Source organism: Gobio gobio (assembly GCF_949357685.1).
Source record: "Gobio gobio genome assembly, chromosome: 14".
Classification (NCBI taxonomy): Eukaryota; Metazoa; Chordata; class Actinopteri; order Cypriniformes; family Gobionidae; genus Gobio; species Gobio gobio.
In genome coordinates this window covers 37,790,041-37,817,056 of record NC_137107.1, presented here as the reverse complement: position 1 = coordinate 37,817,056, position 27,016 = coordinate 37,790,041, and the positions used below count along the sequence as shown (strand labels likewise).

At 38.3% G+C, this 27,016-nt stretch overlaps 1 protein-coding gene across 16 annotated transcripts in view; it reads right to left on the bottom strand.

The window, feature by feature from the left end:
- Positions 1–2,319: 2,319 nt before the first annotated feature.
- nedd4l (NEDD4 like E3 ubiquitin protein ligase) overlaps positions 2,320–27,016 on the bottom strand; it is a 127,369-nt gene continuing 102,672 nt past the window's right edge. For all 16 annotated transcript variants that reach the window (XM_079834284.1, XM_079834279.1, XM_079834280.1 and 13 more), the window contains 16 exons: positions 26,291–26,488; positions 22,896–22,973; positions 18,080–18,134; positions 15,603–15,661; positions 14,921–14,986; positions 14,359–14,588; positions 13,764–13,885; positions 13,511–13,581; positions 12,632–12,727; positions 12,441–12,514; positions 12,299–12,359; positions 12,088–12,147; positions 9,237–9,344; positions 7,349–7,445; positions 4,378–4,450; positions 2,320–4,198 (listed from right to left, as the gene is read on the bottom strand). In XM_079834284.1, coding sequence (XP_079690410.1) covers positions 4,096–4,198; positions 4,378–4,450; positions 7,349–7,445; positions 9,237–9,344; positions 12,088–12,147; positions 12,299–12,359; positions 12,441–12,514; positions 12,632–12,727; positions 13,511–13,581; positions 13,764–13,885; positions 14,359–14,588; positions 14,921–14,986; positions 15,603–15,661; positions 18,080–18,134; positions 22,896–22,973; positions 26,291–26,488 — 1,551 coding nt within the window. In that variant the 3' untranslated portion in view covers positions 2,320–4,095. The remainder of the gene's footprint in view (positions 4,199–4,377; positions 4,451–7,348; positions 7,446–9,236; positions 9,345–12,087; positions 12,148–12,298; positions 12,360–12,440; positions 12,515–12,631; positions 12,728–13,510; positions 13,582–13,763; positions 13,886–14,358; positions 14,589–14,920; positions 14,987–15,602; positions 15,662–18,079; positions 18,135–22,895; positions 22,974–26,290; positions 26,489–27,016) is intronic.

Sequence of the window (27,016 nt, the reverse complement as noted above, 5' to 3'; positions counted from 1 at the left end):
GAACATGTTTTGCGAGAAAGCGTAAAGTTTCTCGGCTGAAAGTTTTGCGAGTGAACGCAAAGTTTCATGGGGGAGTGCAAAAGTTTGGCGAGTGAACAAATGTTTTGCAGGCGAACGCAAAGTTTCTCGGTGGAACGAAAATGGTTTGCGAGGAAAAACAAAGTTTCTTGGGGGAATTAAAAAGTTTGGCGAGTGAACAAATGTTTTGCGGGCGAACACGAAGTTTCTCGCAAATGTAAAGTTTCTCGTCAGAATGCAAACATTTTGCAAGTGACAGGAAATGTTTAGTGGGTGAACACAAATGTTTTGTAAACAAAAGCTTTTTGCAGGCGAATGCAGTTTCTCGAGGGAACGCAAACGTTTTGCGAGTGAACGTAAAGTTTCTCGGCAGAATGCAAACGGTTTGCGAGCGGATGCAAAGTTCCTCGGGAATGCAAAAATTTGGCGAGTAAACGCAAATGTTAAGATTTTCAGGGGAACGCAAATGTTTTGCGCGGAAACGCAAAGTTTCTTGGGGGAATGAAAAAGTTTGGCGAGTGAACATTTTTTGCAGGCGAACGCAGTTTCTCGGGGGAATGCAAACGTTTTGTGAGTGAACACGTTTTGTGAGCAAATGTAAAGTTTCTCGGGGGAACGCAAACGTTTTGCGAATGAAAATGTTTTGTGAGAAAATGTAAAGTTTCTCGGGGGAATGCAAACATTTTGCAAGTGATAGCAAATGTTTAGAAGGTGAACACAAATGTTTTGTAAACAAGTTTTTTGCAGGCGAACGCAGTTTCTTGGGGGTATGCAAATGTTTTGCGAGTGAACAAAGTTTCTTGGTGGAACGAAAATGGTTTGCGAGTGAACAAGTTTTTCAAGAAAGTGTAAAGTTTCTTGGTTGAAAGTTTTGCGAGTGAACGCAAAGTTTCTTGGGGGAATGAAAAAGTTTGGCGAGTGAACAAATGTTTTGCGGGCGAATGCGAAGTTTCTCGCAAATGTAAAGTTTCTCGGTGATAGCAAATGTTTAGTGGGTGAACACAAATGTTTTGTAAACAAAAGTTTTTTGCAGGCGAATGCAGTTTCTCGGGGGAACGCAAACGTTTTGCGAGTTAACACATTTTGTGAGCAAATGTTAAGTTTCTCGGGGGAATGCAAATGTTTTGCGATTGAACAAAGTTTCTCGGTGGAACGAAAATGGTTTGCGAGTGAACAAGTTTTGCAAGAAAGCGTAAAGTTTCTGGGCTGAAAGTTTTGCGAGTGAACGCAAAGTTTCTTGGAGGAGTGCAAAAGTTTGGCGAGTGAACAAATGTTTTGCCGGCGAACACAAAGTTTCTCAGTGGAACGCATGTTTTGCGAGGGAACAAAGTTTCTTGGGGGAATGAGTGAACAAATGTTTTGCGGGCGAATGTAAAGTTTCTAGGCAGAATGCAAAAGCTTTGCAAGTGAACAAAGTTTCTCGGTGGAACGAAAATGGTTTGCGAGTGAACAAGTTTTGCAAGAAAGCGTAAAGTTTCTCGGCTGAAAGTTTTGCCAGTGAACGCAAAGTTTCTTGGGGGAGTGCAAAGTTTGGCGAGTGTTATGCAGGCAAAACGCAAAGTTTCTCGGTGGAACGCATGTTTTGTGAGAGAACACAAAGTTTTTTGGGGGAATGAAAACGTTTGGCGAGTGAACAAATGTTTTGTAGACGAACGTAAAGTTTCTCGGCGGAACGAAAATGGTTTGCGAGCGAACGTAAAGTTTCTTGTCAGAATGTAAACATTTTGCAAGTGATTGCAAATGTTAAGCGGGTGAACACAAATGTTTTTTAAACAAAAGTAAAGTTTCTTGGGGGAACGCAAATGTTTTGTTTATATTACGTACAGATTTTCGGGGGAACGCAAATGTTTTGCGAGCAAACGCAAAGTTTCTTAAGAATGAAAAGGTTTAGCGAGTGAAAATTTTTTTTGCAGGTGAACAGTTTCTCAGATTTGCAAATGAACACAAATGTTTTGTGAGCGAATGTAAAGTTTCTCAGCAGGTTTTGCGAGGGAACGTTTCTTGGGTAAGTGCAAAAATGTGGTTTTGCAAACGAACACAAAGGTTTTCCAATCGGACGTAAAGGTTTTGTGAGGGACAGCAAAAGTTTGCAAATGCATTGACATCATTTTTCTTCCCATCAAATTTTTTTTCATCACCATGTCCCTTTAGGTGCTCCGTAGAATCCAAACCCGTTTGACAAAAAAATTGCATTTCCTGTAATTTATACTTTTTATGAAGAATTTATGACATCTCAAGAGTCAACCGGCCAAACATTTTTAGACTTTTAGGATAAAAGAGTAATAAGACGACACACCAAAATTCCATTTATCAGTTTATTTTGAACGAAGTTATACGAATCGCAAGGTCTCGTGGTGACCAGGAACCAGACAGTAAATGTTCCTCATCAATAAAAAAAGAACTGCCCCTACAAAAGAGGAAGGGTAATTTATAACAATAACAATAATCATAATGTTATATCACAAACCTACAGACCCACAGCGGCCTGAAAAGTGTGAGTTGGGAGGCGTACAGAAAAAAAGACTGGAAAAGAAAATAGAAAAGGTCTGAAGTCTTACTCCAGGTGGAGCTCGTTCCTACAGAGCTGATCGAGACGTCGACTCGTCCAGTTTCACACTGAAGAGTCAGGCTGACTCCAGATCAGCTGTAGGGATGAGCTGTGATCTGATATGTTAGCAGCAGGCCGATTAGAAACAATAGATATTGCACCAAGTAACTGAGTGCTTTTAAAAGAAACAAAATAGATAATCACATTCAAGTTCACAAAAAAACAGGTGACATGACCCTAGTGTGTGATCAATAAAGTGCCCTTATAGGTACAGTGGTGTTAGAAGAAACGAGATAGAATGAAATAAAGACAGAAAGAAAGTTTACATCCTGAAAGTCTACGAGACTCGCAGCGTTGAATCACAGCGCTTTTAAGATAGCTACACTCCGTGTCGCTCTTTAATACTTCCAACAGATTTAACACATACAGTAAAAGAGTCCAACCGCGTCTTTCCCCGAAACAAACTCATTTACAGCATTATGAACAGGTATAATCATAATTAAGATAAGAACAATACTTATTACAATTGAAGAAAACCCTCTCTGACAAACTTTACATGTCCAATGCATGTCCGTAACGATTTTTTTTCGATCTTTGCTCTCAACCAAGAAGGAGAATAGCTTTATAATTACTACGTAATCATATTGAAACACAAGATACATGTTCATGCCAGTTTTCATAGCAATACAATAATCATGTTGATCATGTTTTTTTTTTGTTTTTTTGTGTTTTTTTCTTTTACCCACGATGATATGGATATTGAATTGAATATAGCCAGGCCATTTATGCATTTTCAATAACGTTTTTTAAAATAGTAAACCACATTGTTGGTACAAATATCCGTTTACTCGGTAAGAATGACAACAGTTTCATAATAACAGCGATAATAATAAACTATTAAAAACAATTATCAACATCCCGTTGCTTCTTGGCGTTGCAAAAGAAGATAAAAAAATAATCCTCGACGAAGGAGGGGGGAAACTTGGCGTACTTTGCGGGAAAAGGGATGATGAGGATGCGCCCTTCATCCTGGCTGTGATTCCTAAGGTAATCTGGTGTTAGTAAGACCTGATAAGAGAGTCCATTGTTGCCTCTTCACTGAACTTATATTATGCTAAAGCAAAAATGGGATCGATTGCAGTGATTTTCATGCTGTGTCAAGGCCACGCCCACTCTGAGGCCACACCCACGGAGGTCTTCAATACTGAAGTTTCGATTTACTGTCAATATAAAAGTTGCCATGGCCTCAGAGCTGGATTTAAAAATAACACGTGTTGGGAGAGAACATGATTTGTGGGATACTGCAGGGCTGTTTGGCGTCAAAACTCGTTCACAGCCGATGTCGTTCCGGCTAGACAGATACATGCATATACCGTGCTGACATCACACACCTGCGACCGCTGGGTTCTGGCTGTACAATGGCAACTCGAGAGTGTGTATGTGTGAGTATAGATGTGTGTGTGTTGTACATGTCTTTGCTCGTCGGTTGCATTAGGAGATCGTGTGTATAAAAAAAAAAAGGGATTTCTTTAGTCGACGCCTTCAAAGCCTTGGGCGTTCTCCACCGCCATCAGAAGCTTCTCTCGCAGGTCTTCAAACGACTCGTACGTCGGGAGGTCCAGACGATTGAAGCTGAGTGGGAAGAAAATGGAACAATCAAAGAGATTCACGAAATGCAAACATTTACTTGCTGTGAATCAGAACAGAGTTGTGCCGTTTCAGAATATTCCCAAAATGTGTTTGCTTTATGAAATAGAGATGAAGGGAACATAAATTGATGTGTTTGATGGTCAAATCCCTCAAGGTCTTACCAGGTGTGAGCACGAGGGAGCTTGTCAGGTGTCCCCCACTGCTCGATAGTAAACAACTGCGGCCCATTGGAACCTGTGAAAGATCACATGACTCATCAAGGACCAATCAGGAAAGGAGCTCTATAGGTCTCAAAAGGGAACGCTAAGATCTGAAAATAGATGAAGCTGCTACAAACATCTTATATACTGTCTTCATTAAATCGTCAAGAGAAATGATACTACAATAGTACTGCAACACCCAGTGACATTTTCTGAAATATTGCATTAATATTATATTAATTTATTAGTTAAATACTTATACAAGTGGGATAATGTACATCCAGGGTGATCAGAGCCCCACTTATTACACGGCTACTTGCCACATATGTACTGTAAATAATTAGACATGAAACATTGTTCTGAGCCAAAATATTTTATTAGCTCTTTAAACACAAACCAGTTTAAAGTTCAAACTAGACACATTTAAGGGATATGGTACAGTCATACCACTAATTATACGGTATTTCACCACATGAATAAGATATGGATTTGAGATTTAACTGTTTTAAAATCGTATCTGTTTGTCATCTTATAATCCATAACTGTGTACAAAACAATTGCCGCAAAATGGCAGCAGCTACATTTGTATGAAAAAAGAAAGGGTGAGTCCGCAATACTGGATGACAATTAAATAATTGTACACAAAATATTGAATTGAGTTCATATTTTATAAGCTGATAAAATACAAAACCTTTACGAGGAAAAAAGGAAGCGTCCTAGCAAGCGTAAAGTGCCGACTTCAGTTACCTGGATGAGCCTGTGTTATTATTGTTTTTTACTAGGTTTGTTACAGTACACGTATTAGTACCGAACCGTTTCGGTAAACTGTTAACAGTAGGCTTGTTTTAAGCGCGGAACACACTTCAATCCGAGTTCCCACACAAACATATTAAAGGTCCCATGGCATGGATTTTTTATTTTATTTTATAATGTATTCTGAGGTGTACTTATATTGTTAGTATGATTTTAACATCATAAAATGTCAATTTAGAAATAAAAGGCATTTTTTCTATACTGATGTTTGCCTTGTGGCTGAATGCCCTGTTTCAAGGGGCGTGTCTGCTGTGAGACTTCACATCACGAACCGGACATCACGGACCAGAGACGGAGAGATTGCTAATAAAGTGATATTGTACTTAATTGTGAGAGCACTGTCAGTGCGAGTTTATTTTGTTTGTATCTGAGAGTCCCAGTCACACCGAGCCGTCTTCATCCTTATTACCAACTTTGTAACACATGTAATGTACCATTACAGCTGTCGAGATGAACGAGTTATGAGTAAGTGTTGATTATAGCATTATTTTGAGATATTTTCCTATCATATGAAAAGCGTCAGGGGTCCATTGAGTACACAACGCAAACAAAGACACAACTGCAGTAATCGAATGTAATCCAGTTTATTGTGGGAATAGCTGGCTAGCCTAGCCCGGAGACCCTAACGCTTACCCCCCGTCTGCTTAATCTCGCGCCGCGTATGGTGCCTCCGCTGTGGGCGAGAGAAACAGTCGTGAGCAGAAACTCACGACTGTATGCACATTTTAGAACAGATAGACGCGACGAGCACGTACAAAAACACTGACTCACAAGATAGAAAACACTGTTCTGTCGGGAGAGAGAGAAGCCGCAGCGTGTGCACAAATAATAAAGTTCTGTGTGAACTTGAATAATTAGCTACACATCAGAAATCACTGATCACAGATCAGAAGGAACTGAAAAAAGACTTCTGTTTTCATTTGTACATCCAAACACTGAGAAACTGCCAGCATTCACTCGTTCACAAGCCATGATCTCTCGAGGACAAACAAATATGGCGCTCGCATGGGCGTGCCAAATTCTCTGGGCAGAGGAAAGGGAGGTAACCATTCCTGTTATGACATCATAACAGGAAAATTCAAGATCAGCTCGTCTGGGCTGTCATTTTCTCAAAGGCAGAGGAAGACAGCCAGAACTCGGTTTACACCGATCAAAATTTCTAGCCACTTGGGGACAATATTCAGGCTAGGGGACTCATATTAATGTTGAAAAACCACATAAAAGGAAAATTTTGTGCCATGGGACCTTTAAGTATTCAGTCCATTTTATCACGAAATTCAAACGATAAATGCCTTTTTGACGCTCTTTAATGTGGCGTGACTGATCATAACTGATCAGAGATCAAGTTCGCGCGTGTGAACGCGATCATCTGTGAACGCGATCGATCATCTCTTCCGTTATGAATAAACATCTGAAGGTATGTTGAGGATACATTACAACTTACTGTCACGTATCATATGTGGTGTAATCGCTCAATCAGTGTTTCAACGGCGGAAAGACCTTAATATAACTGCTTGTAAACTAAGACTGCCTGTCATATAGCATCACATTTACCTCAGGCAGTCATTCAGTGTCCACAGAATTTTATTCACTAGAGAAATCAACTCTTTCACTAAATATATGCTCAATATTAGCCTATATATTCATTATATTCTTCTTAACCTGTTAGTGATGTCTTCATTATTTCATGTATGTTTAAATAAACATACACTGTGTATAAATGATTACATTTCAGCAACGAATTGGAGAAAAAAATATTTTATAATTAGATTTAGAAGTTATTGCAAAAACTGCCTTATGAGAAGTTTACATGTTTGCGTACAATATGTTATTTGAGTGTACCTAAAAATAAATAACAATTGACTTCAGGCTAATAGTTTGGGCTCTGTTGATAACCTTTAATATTAATGTGCAAGTAAGGGCTCCCTATATAGTTTACAGCAATATCTTCAATAAACTTAATAATTTAATTCATTTAAGGACAGACACTTTTTTTTACAGGTTGTTATCGGGGATAACATACCGCTGGATGGCACGATTGACCAATCAGAATCAAGTATTCCACAGAGCCGTGTAATAAGTTATGTTATTTTATGTAGCACTGTAAAACATAATTTACCATAGAGTTCAGCAAAGCCGTTCATTGGCACTCTGGATGTTCCGGTGACAAACTGCAAAAGTCTGATTCGCTTTTCGGCATCCATTAGCAACACAGCCTGAGTAGAGATAAAGAGAGACACCGTTAATACCAATAACATTTATCTGTTTATGCTACCGGCGATGAAAACTTTTCCAGTGAATAAGTACTTGAAACAACCGTGTAGGGAAACCAATGTTGAATTTTCAAGGTAGTTTTCTTCAAATAAATACCCTCGTTATTCCATCAGTGGAAAAACAAAGCTTTTTTTAGTCAATGTGCACCAAAACAGACCCAATGCATTAGGATACGTGTTTGCTTTTTTGCATTCATAGTAACAGTTATGAGGAGACACAAATTTACAGGAAGCAGAGCAGGGAAAATGCCAGGAGCCACACTTAAACCAGCACTGTGGTTTAACATGTCAGAAACAGGGGTCAAAGTTTGGTCAGTACTGCAGGCCCCTGCTGATAGATGCCACAACGACATTATTCTATGGCATAAAAGCATCTTTCTCCATCGACTGTCATTCTAAATTTTGTTTGCCAGCTAGTGAAATAAGCTGAAAATGAAATAAATGAGATATTAGAACAAACGGATAGATATTTAGAAAGTATGTAGAAAGAGCAAGTCTGGCTCCAGACTGCTGATAAGAAGTTCCTAATGCGCTCTGTGACTCTTTCATCAGAGTAAACACTCGATGAGCCTCACATCAAACAGACTTTGATCGGTAACTGCCCGCAGTGTACTTGGCATGAGGTCAGAAACACTCATGCATACAAAAGTTGACACACTCGACTATTTGTTTCTCGTGACATTAGAAATCTTTTGATCTAAAGGGCCGTGTTTAAATGCCTGAAATTAATTCAGAAAATATGCACTCATGCCTAATTATACATTTCTTTTCAAAACCATCATTTTTTTTTTATGCTTTACTTAAGCAGCCAACATGTGTCATTATACAAGTGTCAGAACTCCTTTAGTACGGATTAAAAAAGCATCCCAGGATGCACCTCATTAAGTTCAAGGTACACCATGTTACTTTTTTGTTCATAATTAACAAAATGTAAATAATCAGTCAATGCATCATCAATCCTTCTTCCAAAACGTGTTTTTATGTAACTGTGATTCACTCTAGTAATGCTATCATAGTGTGTTTATATATATTTTAGACCTGTCAGGATGGTTTTCATGGAAAATTGCGTACACACATAAGCCACTCACCCGTGCGTGTCTGGTCATATCCTTAAATAGAAGTTACAAAATAAAAGCTGCTCTGGCTACTTTGACGTTTGTATAGTGTGGGAGTAGCAGGTTAGTTGTTACAACGAAAGAAATGTTGACATGGAGCATCTAAAATCTCATCCGTATATAAAAAAAATGCAGAACAGAGGAGAGTCTGCTGGCAAAAAGAAAACGCGACACAGAGCTTGTAATAAAACAAGAATCAACACTGGCTTGGCTTTTCAGAGATGGCAAGAACTGAGGGATTTGAAATGTTGTAAAAGCGACACGGGAGATGCCATTTTTATTACTCAACAGGTGAGAAAGATACTTTATTGAACAGATAAATTTCCAAATGTAGCTTTTTCACGGTTCATTGTAAGGCATTATCTATTGTGTCATATTCATCCTCAGTCACAAGCACCACGAAAACAATGTTCTTCTGCACAATGCATGCAGTTTTGTTTTTCATGCTGTACCTTTAAGATAAAATATGTTTTTTTTTTATTTGTTTTTCAGTGACAACATTTGTCTTTCATAGTTCAGATGACTTTGCAATTGTTATAAATGTGGAAGAAAGTAATAATAAAGAATTACTAGACATCAAACTTACAGTATGATGCACACAATATGTGCTTTTACATACCTTCCAGAACCACTGGATCACCGGGTGATTCGGACAGTAGCCATTCTTATAAACAGTGTGCTGCCTCCAATCATTGACATCCACGTCTCCCAGACCGCACATCAGCAGCTGAAGACAGAGAACACAGCACAATAAACAAACTGACACACACCAAATAACATCTTTGCACTCATTATCCTCTAAACCAGAGCTAAAGAACTTCAGAAAGCATGCGTATACGCATATTTTACACACACAAAATCTGCTAATGTTTTTAAAGAAGTCTCTAATGCTCACCAAGGCTGCATTTATTTGATCAAAAATAAAAATAGAAAATATTATTAAAATATCTTAATATCTTTATTAATCTATATTAATACAATAACTTTTCTACTTTAATATTTAAAAAATATATATATATATCTGATGTAAAAAACGGAATTTTCGGAATTCAGTGTCACATGATCCTTCAGAAATCATTGTAATATGATATTCTATATAATAATAAGAAACATTTCTTATTATTATCAATGTGCTGTTTAAAGGGTTAGTTCACCCAAAAATGAAAATTCTGTCATTAATTTCTTACCCTCATGTCGTTCGACACCCGTAAGAGAACACAAATGAAGATATTTTTGTTGAAATCCGATGGCTCAGAAAGGCCTCCATTGAAACAATGTACTTTACACTCTCAAGACCCATAAAAGGTACTAAAAGACGTCGTTACAAAGTCCATCTCACTACAGTGGTTATGAAGCGACGAGAATAGTTTGTGCGCAAAAAAAAAATCTAAATAACAACTTTATTCAACAAGTTTCTGTCTTTCTGGGCCTTTGACGTGAACTCACGAAGCACCACGATGCATGCGCGAGAATATGACTTTCATTTCGCGGCTTTGATAAGGCACTTTTACGTGTGCTTGTTCATTTCTCACGGTTCGGGCATCCAGGAAATGCACACTTTAGCCCCATTTTGAGTACAACGCCAAGAGCTTAAGCACGATTAATGTAGAATTCAACAGCTTAGCTACGGTGCGTCTTCCTCTGCTTGTAAACAAAGCTCCTCGCTTCCAGGTCATGTGTCGGTACGCCGCCTCTATGTCATATTCTTGCGCATGCGTCGTGGTGCTTCGTGAGTTCAAGTCAAAGGCCCAAGCGGAAGACAAGTTGAATAAAGTCATTATTTAGATTTTTTTTTTGCGCACAAAAACTCTTCTCGTCGCTTCATAACATTATTGTAGAACCACTGTAGTGAGATGGACTTTGTAACGAGAACCTTTTATGGGTCTTGTGAGTGCAAGCCTTTCTGAGCCATCGGATTTCAACTAAAATATCTTTGTTTGTGTTCCGAAGATTAACGGAGATCTTACGGGTGTCGAACGACATGAGGGTAAGTCATTAATGACAGAATTTTCATTTTTGGGTGAACTAACTCTTTAATCATTTTGTGGAAATCGTGATGCATTCTCAGGATTCTTTGATGAATAGAAACTTCACAAAATCTTCACTTTTGTAACATTATAAATGTCTTTACTATCACTTTTAATCCATTTAATGTGTCCTTGAATATACTGCTGAATAAAAGTATTATATATATTAGGGCTGGGCGGTAAAACGATAACGTTATGTATCGCGATAGACACGTAATCGATATCAATAAAAAATGCGTTCGATAAAACGTTCGATCATTTTTTTTTCTTTGTCGGAAGAAACCAGAGGTTGCGAAGCAAGTTTGGTTGCACGAACAAAGGCACTCACTCTGTGGTAACCAAGCAACGTAGGGAGTGACAGGCTAACAGCCAATCAGGTAACTGTATCAAGTTTGGTTGCGCCATATCGTTGTCTCGTGTTGGATTCATTGTTCAGTGATAAGTGGAAAATGAGTGCCGCAGCGAGCGAGGAAATTGCTGATAAAACAGGAAATCAAGTCAGCTCGCCAGTATGGCAGTTTCTTTTTGGATTTTATAAGTCTGACCGTCGTCCCCACCAAGACTGGTCAGCGCGAGCCTCCGCTGACAGCGCGCGCGCCTCGTTCGTTTGTGCTATTCTTGACTTTGGCTGAATCCAAATCGCCCCCTAAACCCTTAATCACTATTCCCTACTTTTGAAGGAGTGAATGAAAACGATGTGAGTGAATTCGGACAGCCGTTGTGTGTTCATCGGCTGTATACTTGTTATTGCGGTGCAAAGTGGGATAGAATGAGTGCACTCAATAACGTCCACTATGGTTTCGGACACCACTACAAATGGCTGTCCCCTCAAATAATGCCCTATTTAAGGGCATAGGGGCGATTTCGGATTCAGCCTTTGAAACTACATGGAGAGGTAATGTTACTCTGCATCAGTGCCTTATGACAAAGCATATAACGGTAACCATTATCTTATAGTAATGCAAATGTATTTATTTTTTAACTTTTCAAAAGATAAGCACTATTTTATTTGATTATTTTCTTTATTTGGAACTAGAAATAATTAAAAAATAAATAAATCAGGCACTAGTACAAAAACAGCTTCATATTTTGAAAATCACGCAGAGGCTACACTGTGGTATAAACAGTAATGCAGCAGAACCACTACTGGCTGACACATTTATATGGTATATACTGCAATGCCTGTCTTTAGTAGTTTTTATTATTCCCCCCAATGACGGGCATAAGTGTAGCTTTCCCCCACTATGCAAACAACAACCTGGACATGAACGCATTATCCTGTGCTCATATGAGTAGAGCTGATTCATTCAACAAAACACAAGCATTTTTTTTGGCACTTTTATGAAGTGTGCGTGTATAATTCTACAAAAGTCTTGGACATGAAGGATGCAGTCTCCATGACAACAGCAGACACTGAATACTGGGAATGTGGGAAGTTGTTACCTCCAGTTCATTTTCGTCAAAAATCTTTATCAAGTCGATGACAATGAGCTCGGTGAATCCCTGTGAAACGGATATGTGAAACATAATCAAAACATTGCATGTCATTATAGCATGTTGGCATGAAAGTATTAGGAATAATCTAACTTCTGCTACCACCTAGTGGTATTAGTTGGAACAACAAATAATTTTTGAGTGTGCGATGATCACATACTTCCAAAAAGGCGTTCATCTGTTTCTGCACCCTGTTCACAAACCGCCACTGAATCACCAGGCTGTGCAGAGCCAAAAAAAGGCGTTGTTAGTATAAGATGCCATATGTAAGATTTTATATACAGAGTAAAAGAGCAACTCACTCAATGTATTCTTTTTTGTTGTCATTTGTTACAACCATGTCTGATCCACTTGGCTTCAAATCCACCTGATATGTCTATAAACACACACATATATATATAAAACATTAACAAATATATTATAATTACATAAATGACTAAAATTTAATCAAATATAAAATAAACAAAGACATTCAGAAACATAATGGTGTTACCTGTCCAAAGTTGTCCTCGTCAATGCAGAACCGCAAATCCAGTTCCGTGGGGTCGTTTTCCAGAATCCACTTGAGAGAGTTGTAGTATTCACTGTCCTACATGGTGTACATGAACATAAAACATGAGAAAAGTATATAGATACATTACTGTAATCAACGCCTCTAAACAACATTTGGTAACAGTAATAACTATAAATTATACATAATTACATACAACTAACCCTAAAGGAAAACATTTAATATTACTCCACTATTGTTAACACTATTTTACAGTGTCTTTGTTACACATTACATGTAGTTACTATAGTAATCGGACCCTAAATCAAAACTTATCTGGTCCCACTTCATATTAGGTGGCCTTAACTACTATGTACTTACATAAAAAAATAAAAACAATGCACTTATTGTGTTCATATTGTATTGAAAAACACTTTTGCTGTTATTGAGGTGGGATACGGGTAAAGTTAGGGACAGCTGTGGTGGTATGGGTAAGTTTAAGGGTAGGGTTAGGTGTAAAGGATGGGTCAACAGGGTAATTTTAAGAGTAATTACAGAAATTAATTACATGCAGGTATTTTTTTTAAATGTAAGTACAATGTAAAAACATGTATGTACACAATAAGTGCATTGTATCAAATGATTAATTTATATGTTAGTACATCTAATATAAAGTGGGTCCACTTATCTAGCCCTAACCCTATAGTAAGTACATGTGGATAATTAATATTACTCAGTACTTAAAAGTATAATTACACTGCAACAAGGACACCTTAAAATAAAGTGTTACCCAACATTTCAATGAGATATCTGTTTTATGAAGTTTTTGCATTGTGCTGCTATGGGTTCTCTTAAAACGGGTGTATGTGTGTGTTAACGCACCACTGACTCCATATCATTCAGTGTGATCTGTTTGCCCAGCATCATTTTATAGAACGGTCGAATAAAGAAGCCTGAAAAACAAACAAGAACAAAACATTTCTGGTTTTAACAGTGGAAAGAAACAACAAATCAAACTAAACTAAAAAAACTAAAGCTAATAACATGATAATTATCAAAAGTGAACAATAAAATGAGAGAAAACGTCACACGAAAAAGCTTCTGATCGGCCCTTGGAGGTCACCAGCTTACGTACCATCCAACAGCTTGCCGTGATACACAGCCATGCCAGCCACCCGACCAATGAACTTGAAGTAAGAGAGGTGATCCTCATTACACAGGCCGGAGTTTGGATTGATCTGAAGGGTGTAGTTATCTCTGCAGACAGAGAGATGGGAGATGTTAAATTAATGAATTATGATGCCAGCTATGTTGTGTCCTCTAATGAGTGTCAGTGGGAGAGATCTGACAAGATAACAGACCAGCTCTGTAAAAAGAGTAACTACAGATAGATATGTAGATACAGACAGACAGACAGGGCGGGACATATCGATCAGCTCTTCCCCTTTTTTTAAAATAGCCAATAGTCAATTTTCGACCAGAACCATTGAGCTCTGTAAAGCGTCTATTTATAATGTAGGGGGTCTGACATACTAAAAGCCAAAAAACTTCCATTTTGATTTCATGGCCACTTTAAAAAAAGTGAGCTAAGTACTGCAAAAGAAAGAGTCAGTTAGCTAGAGTAAAGCCTCAGCGAAACACACTAAAAGAGGATATGGATACGAGGCGAGGCGATTTACGTGCCAGTTTGAGCACGTAAAGAGTAGTGTACAAACACACAGGATACTTACGTGGCTGAGTACTCAAACAGCCCATAATAAGGGTTAAACATCTCCTTGGAGAGCAGGAAGAACCATTCTCTGGCCACGCCCCCATAGTCCAGGCCTTTCTCCGATTCAAACTCGATCCACAGACGGGCCTTCAGGCTGTCGGGTCTCTTCAGGGACATGATCCGTCTATATGACTCCTCGAAGATGTTATTCCTGTGCAGCTTCATCTCAAAACGGTTCGGAATATCTGCCTGTGGGAGAGAAAGCGAAAACAAAACTACACAATTACATCCAGGGATTCATGATTAAAAATAACAAAATCGTCAATTGAAGCTCACTGTTGGTTAGCTAACAGCTTTGAGCATCACACTAATAGCTCAACTTAATATTAATGCCTGAAACCATCACAGTACTGTAAACGGCTCAGTGTGTTTCAGTGTGAAGAACGATTTAACACCCAATAGAAAAAAACCCTCCACTCCTTGACAAGGATTTCGCACAGAATAAATTAGAGTATCTAGGAATACAGTATGTGACAGGAAAGAGCTTACAGCAGTGTCTCTGAAAATGCTTCGTTTCTTACCGGTTTCTTTAGCTTCTTTCTGAAGTAGTCATACTTCTGCTTGAATTCTCTAGAATATGGCACCGCCTAAAAGAAGACAAGCAAATAAACAATAAAATGCATGCATTTAACATCAGGATAACAGCATATATCACCGGACGAGCAAGAAACCAAACAAGTTTAGAATAGATCAGAAATGATGCTTTCAAAAGAACATTCGTCTTTCCAGAGAACACATCTCCACTGCTCTAGAGTCCAGTGGCGGCATGCTTTACACCACTGCATCCAACGCTTTGCATTGCACTTGGTGATGTAAGGCTTGGATGCAGCTGCTCGGCCATGGAAACCCATTCCATGAAGCTCTCTATGCACTGTTCTTGAGCTAATCTGAAGGCCACACAAAGTTTGGAGGTCTGTAGCTATTGACTCTGCAGAAAGTTGGCGACTTCTGTGCACTGTGCACCTCAGCATGCGCTGACCCCGCTCTGTGATTTTAAGTGGCCTACCACTTCGTGGCTGAGCTGCTGTTGTTCCCAATTGCTTCCACTTTGTTATAATGCCACTAACAGTTGACCGTGGAATATTTAGTAGTGAGGAAATTTCACTTATTGCACAGGTGGCAACAAAAAGGCAAAAAGTTTTAGAGGAAAACAGAAACATAAATAAGAAAAACGATAATGACAGAGAATAAAAGCACACTCACGGGTCCAGTTATGGCAGGACTCTGAAGCCGAGGGTCTTCCCACTGTGTTTTTTTGGTGTCTGAGGAGGAGAAGATGAACATTATAAGCTCACTTCGCCTTTTTCAGTGCTATTCAACAAATTATATTTACAGAAAACGTTCTGCTTATTTTGAAGCAACATTTTAATTGAAGAAACTTTCAATGAAGTGGTTCAACAGAAGGCCCTGCACCCACCACTGGAAATGGCAAACACTAGAGGTCCTTTGTGAATGTGTGTAGCTGACAAACAGAACAGGTGTGTATCGACCGTAGCAGCAGATTCAGCAGTGGTTGAACACACCTGTATTGTGGAGTGCGTCAGGGACAGACAACTGATGATATGCCCGAGTTTATTGATGCATGAGTAAAATGATCTCACAACTCGTGTTACCTTAAACATCTAAAGAGTTATTGATCTCACAGCACAGAATAAAAAAACTAAATAACAAATAGAAACTTGAGCTTATCTGTGACTGAAACCGGGTGTACTGTATTTGTATAACAGAAGGCAGGTGGAATTATTATTATTAACAGTAGACGGAAAAATATGCTGCACTGCAAAGTATATAGTGATGCATGGATCTTTAAAAAATATACAGTGGTGCTTTGAAGTTTGTGAACCTTTTAGAATTTTCTATATTTCTGCATAAATATAACATCATCAAATCACCATAAAAGTCCTAAAAGTAGACAAAGAGAACCCAATCAAACAAATAAGACTTTATATTAAAGGTGGTAATTTATTTATTCAGGAAAATTATCCAATATTATATATCCGTGAGTGGCATAAGTATGTGAAGCTCTAGGATTAGCAGATAATTTGAAGGGGAAATTAGGCTCCACCTGTTCTTAGATGTTTCAATCAATGGGATGACAGTCAGGTGTCATTGTGTGCCCTATTTTAATTCAAGAACAGGGATCACGTGTTTGTGGAAGTGTATCATGGCACGGACAATGGCACGGACAAAGGAGATTTCTGAGGACCTCAGAAAAAGAGTTGTTGCAATCAGACTGGAAAAGGTAATAAACACTGTCTAAAGAGTGGTCTAAAGCTCTCTAAAGCTACCCTCCCTAGGAGTGATCAACCAACAAAGATCACTCCGAAAGAAAGACGTGTCATAGTCCTTGAGATCATAAAGGATCCCAGGGTAACTTCTTAGCAACTAAAGGCTTCTTTCACATTGGCAGATGTTAATGTTCACGAGTACACCATCAGGAGAACAACCATGGTGTGCATGGCAGAGTTGCAAGGAGAAAGCCACTGCTCTCCAAAAAGAACATTGCTGCAGTTTGTTAAAGATCATGGGCTATTGGAAAAATGTTTTGTGGATGCATGAGACAAAAATATAACTTTTTGGTTTGAATGAGAAGCATTATGTAGACCCTTTTCCCCTCTGTGAAACATGGTGGTGGTAGTATCATGGTTTGGGCCTGTTTTGCTGCATCTGGTCCAGGACGAATTGCCATCATTGATGGAACAATGAATTCGGAATTATACTAGCGAATTCTAAAGGAAAATGTCAGGACATCTGTCCTTGAACTTAAGCCGTTCTACGAAGGAACGGTTAAAGAAGAACAAAGTTAATGTTTTAGAATGGCCAGGTCACAGTCCAGACCTTAATCCAATTGAAATGTTGGGGAAGCAAGCAGTTCATGTGAGGAAACCCACCAACATCCCAGAGTTGAAGCTGTTCTGTACTGAGGAATGGACTAAAATTCTTCCAAGTTGTTGTGCAGGACTGATCAGCAGTTACCAGAAATGTTTAGTTGCCGTTTTTGCTGCACAAGGGGGTCACACCAGATACCGAAAGCAAGAGTTCACATACTTTTTCCACACACAGATATGTAATACTGGATTATTCTTCTCAATAAATAATTGAAAAAGTATACATTTTTGTCTCATTTGTTTGATTAGGTTCTCGGTGTCTACTTTTAGGACTTGTGAAACATTTTTGGTCATATTTATGCAGAAATATTCAAGCACTACTGTATGTATATTAACAAATTCTTATTGTTAAAAAAACTATTACTGTCATAACATAGCATTGTAGAATTGTAGAGATTGTAGAAAACAAAATAATATAATTGTACTATTTTAGTTATATACACTATATACTATTCAAAAGTTTGGGGTTAGTAAGATTACTTTTGACAGTAAACACATTTATAATAAGGATCATGTGACACAAACACTTGAGTAAGGATGCTGAAAATTCAGATTTGACATAACAGGAATACATTACATTTTAAAATATATTTAAATAGAGTTTTTTAATTTGTAATAATATTTCACTATATTACCGTTTCTAGCCTTTCAAAAACATAAAAAATCTTACTGACCACACGTTTGATTTTATATCTATTTTTTCACTGTCTTTTAAGTATTTATAATTTGTAATCCATCAATCCAACAAATATCAAATGTGTCTGCATCCTGTCAACAAATGAGTGTCCTTACTGTGATCAATGTAAAAGGTTCTTCCGTCTGCGTGCACTCGTTCCTCCCATCCAGGCTGTGGAGATTCAGAGAGAAAGATGTTAAATGTTAAAACTAGGCGATACCACCAGACCTGATAAACTACTCATACACCAACACAATAACTGTAACAGATAATGTGACGGGAGGAAGGAGCAGAAAGATATGACGATTCCTTGGTTCAGTGTGGGAGAGCTTCCACGACAGGGTTCCACTGGCATGCAGAAGAGAGCTTATTTATTCACTCTCGCTCTGACAAACACACACTCGCATTCACATACTGCCCCTCTTTTGAGAGCGGAGACCCGAGACCTGCAAACCCACGTCGATACCAACATCACAGGCAACTGCCAGGCCTGACAAAAATCACAGCCAGGGAGACACATCCAACAATTCATAACCCACAACATCAAGGGAAGCTGTTTGACGACCCACACACGGGATCCGGAGAGGGGACAAGACCTTCGTTCACGACTGAGAGACTGTGAGCCAGCACTGAAGACAGGCGCAACACTATGGCTCTCGTGCTGAACGGGCATCAACCAAAATTGGTATCGAATGAAGCACAGGATGCACAAGATTTGATGGATGCACGCGATGGATGGATGCATGTGATAGATGGATGGATGCATGAGATGGATGCACACAATAGATGGATGGAAGTACGCGATGGATGGATGGATGGATGAATGAATGGATGCACGAGATGGATGATGGATCCACGCAATGGGTGGATGGATACATGTGATGGATGGATGGATGCACACAATAGATGGATGTACGCGATGGATGAATGAATGGATGCACATGATGGATGGATGGATACACGTGATGGATGGATGGATGGATGGATGGATGCATGCGATGGATGGATGATGGAAGGATGGATGCATGCGATGGACGGAAGGATGGATGCATGCATGCGATGGACAGATGGATGGATGCACAAGAGGGATGGACGAGATGGATGATGGATGCACGCAATGGATGGATGCATGCAACGGAGGGATAGATGCACGCAGTGGATGGATGGATGCACAAGATGGATGGATGATGCACACAATGGAGGGATGGATGGATGCACAATGGAGGGATGGACGCGATGGATGGATGCATGTGATGGATGGAAGGATGGATGCATGTGATGGATGGAAGGATGCACGCAAGCGATGGATGGATGCACGCAATGGATGGATGGATTCACAAGAGGGATGGACGAGATGGATGATGGATGCACGCAATGGATGGATGCATGCACAAGATGGATGGATGATGCACACAATGGAGGGATGGACGCGATGGATGAACGCGATTGATGGATGCATGGATGGAGGGATAGATGCACGCAGTGGATGGATGGATGCACAAGATGGATGGATGCATGGATGAATGGATGGATGCATGCGATGGATGAATGCGATTGATGGATGCATGGATGGATGGATGGATGCGATGGATGGAATGATGGATGCATGCGATGGATGGAAGGATGGATGCACGCAAGCGATGGATGGATGCACGCAATGGATGGATGGATTCACAAGAGGGATGGACGAGATGGATGATGGATGCTCGCAATGAATGAACGTGATGGATGGACGCACGTGATGGATGGATGGATAACACAACCAGAAAGAGATACGTGCAGAGAGAAAAATAAAGAGAGAAAGATGGAGAAAAACAGTACACAGGAGGAATGACAAAGAGACAGATGAACAGTCAGAGACAAATATAAAACAGAAAAATAAAGCTTAATAGAAGGGTTCTGGAAGTAAAAATCCCATTGAAAATCTCAATGTTATGGTTAGTAATTTTATCTGTTTTGGGACTGTAAAATGAATGTTGCATACATTAAAATAAATTAAAAGTCCACAAAAACCCAGGTTTATTACTTACATTATTCACAATTATTTATGGGATGAAAAGTTCATTTATTTGTATTAATTAGATTAATTAAATTGATTTTGTTAACTTTGGTCTTGTTCCTGACAATTAAATATTTTTTTTAATCTGAAACATGTTATGGTTTATAATGTTGGTTTGGTTCAAGGCATAAAACTTATTGAAAAATATTCAGAGATACTTATGAAGAAAATGACTGGGAATAAATACTTCTAGAACCAAGGCCGCTAAAAAGTGGGAAGTCAATATTGAGCTCAATTGAGAGTGGAAAGACAGACCGAAAAAATCTGATCAAGAAAAGCAAAGACTGACAAAGAAGACTGACAGAAAGAGTGAAAGAGGGAGTAAAACAGGGACAGTCATCCATGCCAGCAATGATAAGAAGGGGTGGAGAGGTCGGAGGTCAGACAAGCTGGTGGGCAGGCAGGTAAACACGCAGGCAGAGAGAGGACCGACCTCCTCTGGAAGATTCTGCCACAAACAGCATCGAGCGCAGAGCGCACCATGTTCCCCCACGCCACCGAAAGACCAGAGAGAAATCACACACACACACACACACACACACACACACCACCAGCTTGTGAGACAGCAGCACTACAGTAAATGCAGAGGGAATCAATTAGATAGCGTTTAAAAAAAGAAGCAAAATCATATACCAAATGTGCTTATAACCAGTGTTTTTATTGTTAATTAAAACTAAAAAGCTAAATCTGTTAACTAAAAGCTGAAATAAAATAAAACAATTATTATATGATAAACTTAAATGAAAAAAAGATATATATAAGCACATAAAAATACTAAAATAAAATGAAAACTGAAAAGAAAAAAAAAAAGAAAAAGAAAAAAAAGCCAATTCAAAATATTAATAAGTACTATAATAGTATATCAATTATTTCAAAATAACTGACGGACGAAGGGGGAAAAGTATATTCTTGATTTTATATAAAATATCATATCAAATATCTATGTTTTGAAGCCACAGAAATACATATTTTTGCATATATTAAATGTACTGTACATGCATTTCAATAGTACATGAAATCATGCACAAAAATAGATGTTTATTAGATAAGTCCCTGTTTGCCGGTTAGTTCCTGGCACATATTCCCACTGAAAACCTGAGAAGAGAAGGTGCGATTACCAAACACCAGCATCTAAGTTCGTTTCCAAGGTGGAAAAAAAATTATTAAATAAAAAGAGCTTCTTCAAAATCTTATTATGCAAGATGCATATTGCATCAACGCTTGCTTAACGAAAGACAAATTGTTCTCACACACGCATAAAAAACAAAAATAGTGCTCACTGGTGATCATTTTGTGCTACAGAATCACCAGGAATACCATTTTTCCAGGGTTCAAAATGAATTTATAATATATAAAAACTTGAAAATAACGTCCAATTTTTTGCCTATTTTTTATTATATTTCTTTGCACAGTCATTGTCGTTGTGGGTTTTGGTTCTGTAGGCTTTAAAGACATTTGAAATAGCTGAAATCATTTGGCGAAGTGATATGGAACTGTAATGCTGTCTGGAACTACTTTAGCCGTGCGTTTCGCTGAAAATATTTGCATACCATAGAAATAAATAAATAAATAAATAAATTTGAAGGGTAAAGAAAGGGCAGCTAATACAGCTCTCTCTCCCGTTATTTTCCAGTCTATATCCGTTCAGTCAGATTTTGTGCTGCAAAAATCCATGACAGCTTTTAACTTGCATGCTGGCAAATAATCCTGGCTACCCGACATGAATTATATAAATAATTTTTAGTATAGCCATTTAAAAACCAGAGGATTACCCATCAGTCAAAGATTTTTTGGGGGGGTTAATGTAACACAGATATTGGAAACCAGTCATGTCTAAAGTGAATATCAGCAGGTGGGACACACACACAACATTTTTTTTTTTTAATATGGTTAAAATATCCAATTTGTGCATTAAAGGTGCAGTGTGTAAATTTCAGCGACATCTAGCAGTGAGGGTGTGAATTGCAACCGCCCACCACTTACCCCTACCTTTCGAAGCACATAGAGAAGCTACGGTGGTCGACACAGGACAAATATGTCGTCTGAGACAGCAGAGAGTAGCTAGCGCTCTGTAGAGCAGTTTGTCCATTTAGGACAACTGTAGAAACATAATGGCGCAAAATGGCGATTTCACTGTAAGGGGAACTTTATAAGGTAATAAAAACATAACGGTTCATTATGTAAGGTCTTTATACTCCACTGAAAACATAATTATGTACATTATGTTGCATTTCTGTCAATAGATCCTCATAAATATTACACACTGCACCTTTAAGACTTGTAGTGTAAACACAGCCATGGAGTTATGAATAACTTCTCAACTCACAACAGCTGTTTTCTTAAACAAGTAAATGTGTCTGATTTAAATCTTGCATATCTCTGTTATTGTGAGTTGTATTATGTTCCTTATAAAGTTACCAGCCAACTGGCATGCATTGCATTGACTTGCCAAAGGCAATTTTGGCACTTATCGAGGCCAGATTTGAGGGCTGTTCTTGGACAAGTTGCATTATATGCAAGCAAAAAAAGAAATGATCTCAGGTGAGCTAATCCACTGTCAGATGTTTGTAGCATTGTTCTGTGTGTCAATGTTAAATAACTAGGCTTGGGAATGCACTTTGTCAACAAAGAAATCCATGAAACGCCACAGCCAAGTTTCTGTTGTTGTGTCATTCGTTGCGGCTGTTTTGTCAGACTTAATCCTATTTTTTGCTTTGCAGATTGAATTAGTTTCGCGATTCTTGTGCGATATGGTTGTTGGTTTCATGATCGTGCATTGCTGTGCCCCAAACAAGGACACATGTCAGGCGAGGCTGTTGAAAGAGCTGGGGATTGTGGGTAATACTGCTCAACACCACTCTTTTTATACTCACAGGAAGTGGCCCGAGGTCACCAGGGTCTAGGGATGCTTTTGTCCTCATGTGAACGGGATACTTTAAGCGTGGATCTTCCTGAAAAGAGAGAAAGAGAAAAGAGAGAGAGAGGTTGACACATGCTCAGATTTTCCCAGAAGGTTTTATCCTCATTTAGCAGTAAATTGCATTCGCTGTCTGCTGCCAAAATGCAGTTCTTCAGACAATAAGGAAGAAATACTGGAATGATTGTTTTTTTTTCCCGCCCCGTCTCCATGGGGAGATTATGCAGTAATTACACATAGTGAAATTTTTAGTCTTCTCTGTGGACATTTCAAAACCACAAGAAGAATTTAATAAACACATACTTTTTTAAATCACCATGTACTATTTTAAACAATCATGAAAAAAAATGGAAGAGAAAATTAATTTGTATTCATTTTAAACCTGTCCAATTACAAAGAACCTCCATAGAGGATGCAACACATCTGACACAGAGATGGACAAAGGCGAGTCTGTGCTGGGGGAAATTAGGGCACTGGAGAAAAGCTGAAGATCCTCTGCCTGACAGCAGGTGGCACACTGATTCTGAGTGAATCACGCATGCATCACCCAGGGCCTCCCTCCTGATACTGTTTTGGGCACTGAAGTGTGCAATTGTGAGCAAGACTCTGTGTGTGTGTCTCCTGGTAAACCCTACATTATGTGGGCAAAATGTCCCCACAAAGAAGGCAATATCCAAAATCCTTGTCCTTGTGGGGACATTTTTTGGTCCCCATGAGGAAAACAGCTTATAAATTATTATTATAGTTTTTTTGAAAATGTAAAAATGCTGAAGGTTTTGTGTGATGGGTAGGTTTAGAGGAAGGGTTAGTGTAAAGGAATAGAATATACAGTTTGTACAGTATAAAAATCATTATGTCTATGGAAAGTCCCCTTAAAACATGGAAACCAGGTGTGTGTGTGTGGTGTGTGTGTGTCTCAAATACCTTTCATGCATCTTAATGCAGGTGAACGAAAAACATAAAAATAAACATTTGATAAAACAGCAACCACTAAATATAATACAAATAATAATAAATAATAATAATAATAAATTGGCTGTTTGTATTAAGGAATGGTTATTGACACACTATTATAAAAATTTAGTATTTTTTTTACATTTTCTGTTTTTATTTAAATTTTATTAAAATTTTCATTTAGTTCTGTTTCTGTCATTTTTATTAGTTTAATAATAGTTTATTAAATTTTAGTTTGTTTAGTTTTACTAGTATTTTAACTTAAACTAATAAAATAAAATAAAATATATTTTATTTCAGCTAGTTGTCAAGGCAACATTTCTCATTTTTATTTAAAGTAATGAAAATGTTTTTTTTTTTTTTTATGGTTTTAGTTTATGATAATAACCCTGATGGAATATTAAGAATGTTTTGCAAATTATACACATTGAGTAATGAAAGTACAGTATATAAGTATATGATAATATGATTATCATTAATAAAATAGTATTCATGATTCATTATGCATACATAATAACAGCAACAGCAACTATTACAATATAGTATAATAAATATATTATATGAATTATATTATATAATAATAGTATATGAATTATATTATATATTAATAGAATTCATATAATATAATTATTAAATTATATACATTTTAAGTAATACAAGTATAGTAATGATATATGATAATATTCAATAATATTCATTATTTATTAAGCATACATAATAACAACAACAGGTCAAAACTGCTGATGGTATTTGTAGTGTAGTAAACAACTGCTTAATGATGATACATAAATAGATGATCACAGCAGTGCATGAACCATAGTTACGTCAGCAAATGAAACTGTAGCTCTGCTCCAAACCTTATGACAACAACAGAGTTGGCAATTACCGTGCTAGTAAAATAACAGCATGATACTAGGAATAATAATAAATAGTACACAAATATTGTGTAGAACAGTACAGCTTTTTTTGGTACGATTTATGGATATATGTATAGCCAACATTTAATCTCTCTTCCCTCATGGCCATCTTGCATTTGTTTCCTCAGAGCTAATCACAATGCATTCTGGGATTGCCCTTACAGTGAAGAAAACATTGGCTGCATTCAAATAATCGCATACTTCCCTACTATATACAGTAGTAGGCAAAAATAAAAGTATGTGCAAAGTCCAAAATTCACAGTACTCATAATAGAGTCGGCAAAAAGTACCCAGATGAACTTCTAAGTGTGCATCCGATGGACACATTACTATCCCATGAGACCATGGGAGAGGATTTGTGAATGGCAGTGAAGTACAGACCTGCACTCCTGCGGGACAACTGCAGGACTCGTGGGACCCTACGCAATAGAGTGCAGCGCTGGACTAGATTTGATGGCCGAGTGCAGGCGGTAAGGAAAATGTGTAGACATTATGAGATTCATTGCGCAGTCAGCTTCATTGATAACAGAGCTTTGTGAGATCACGCTGAATTGACCGTTCGCAAAGACCCGCCCCCTTTAGTTACTGTTGCTATGTCCGACAAGCCGTGTTCTCACACCACATGTTCTCACGCAGTGAAAAACACATCGCAGAGCAAAGAGGATACTGACAACACACTGACAGACAGGACAGAGTAGGTTACTTTTAATGAAACAAAGTCTCAACTTTAAAATTGTCATTTTTAAAAGAAATGTAAACAATAACACCTGTAGCACCTCAGTTAAAGCGGCTTGTGAACCGATCATCTCTTCCTTCTAGTTAATTTAAAGTATCAAATAAACATGAATGAACTTAAGAAGGAATGTTGTTTCAACCGCGGAAAGACCGTTTTTCAAGTTCAAGTCCACCAACGTTAATCTACAAACTCTCTTGACTGCTTTGTCGGAAAAAAATGGCGGATTCAGCAGATGGTGGATTGTGATTGGTCAGATCGCCTGTCAATCAAACTCCCTGCGAAGGGTGAATTACATGCAAGCTTTCTAGGAATTATTAAGCGCACGTTGCGCGCATTCTGCCATGCCAAACCATGCACACGCTTGCTTTTATGTTAAATTACTTGAAACTATTTCATGGATGTACAGAAAAAAACTATTTATACTTTTATGCGGGCTTTTGCAGGCGGGAGCGGGACAAAACATGAATGTTGCGGGGGAAAGCAGGAGAAGGAAACGTATATTTTTGCAGGAGCGGGACAGAATCCTGCGGGAGTGAAAAATCCATCCCACGCAGGTCTCTACAAGTGAAGCTTTAACTGACGTCGGTAGGTCACATGATAATGACAACATAGCGAATTAAGTATGTCTGGATTACATTCAAACTATTTAGAACATACTTTATTATTCAAAAAGTACCTACTCAGAGTATGCGATTTCAGACGCAGTAATTAACTTGGAACAGATTTTGTGAGTGTTTGTCTTACCCATGTTGTGTTTCTGCTGTTGTGGTCAATGAAGAACGGCCGTCCGTTGGGCGCCATTCTCATTTCCCATCCAGGGGGCAGGAAGCTCTGGTTTGCTTTATGCTGGGATTTAGGTGAGCTGTAGGGAGAAGGCTGTGGGGACTGAGGGTTGGAAAACGTGTCCTTTACGGCTCGCCGTATCTGGACGTTATTGGCTCCCTGCAAAAGGAAACAGAGTCAACGTTTATCAGACTCCGTTATTTCGTTTTTACAGCTTTTGAGTATAATCAGTTAGAATTGTTTATGCAAGAAATACTTTTATGAATGGGAGACGTAAAATCTTTTTTTAAAGATTTGAAAAATGCAGAACGTCTTAATGAGATGGCATGCTGTTATTTTTTATTAGTGTACAACTCCGAGGATTTCACCTCCATTTCACCTCTTCTTTCTCTCCCTCTCCCTTTTTCCCCCAAAAACAAATGTTTCCCTTTCAACAGTGTAATTAAAGTTCACATGGCCCAGTGTGACTGATTGTTTATAAATACAAAACCATATTTCTTTCTGTAAACTTTCAAACCTTTGTGAAATGTTTGCCTAATATTCCACAGATCATCTGACTTCAGATGTGGAAAATGTACCACCTGCCATGTGATTAGTCATAATTGCTTATCTGACGAATGTATTCTGGGTATTCTTTCCTTCTAAAAGCTGAACTAACAAAGGGAATAATATGAGAAAAAGCTAAAT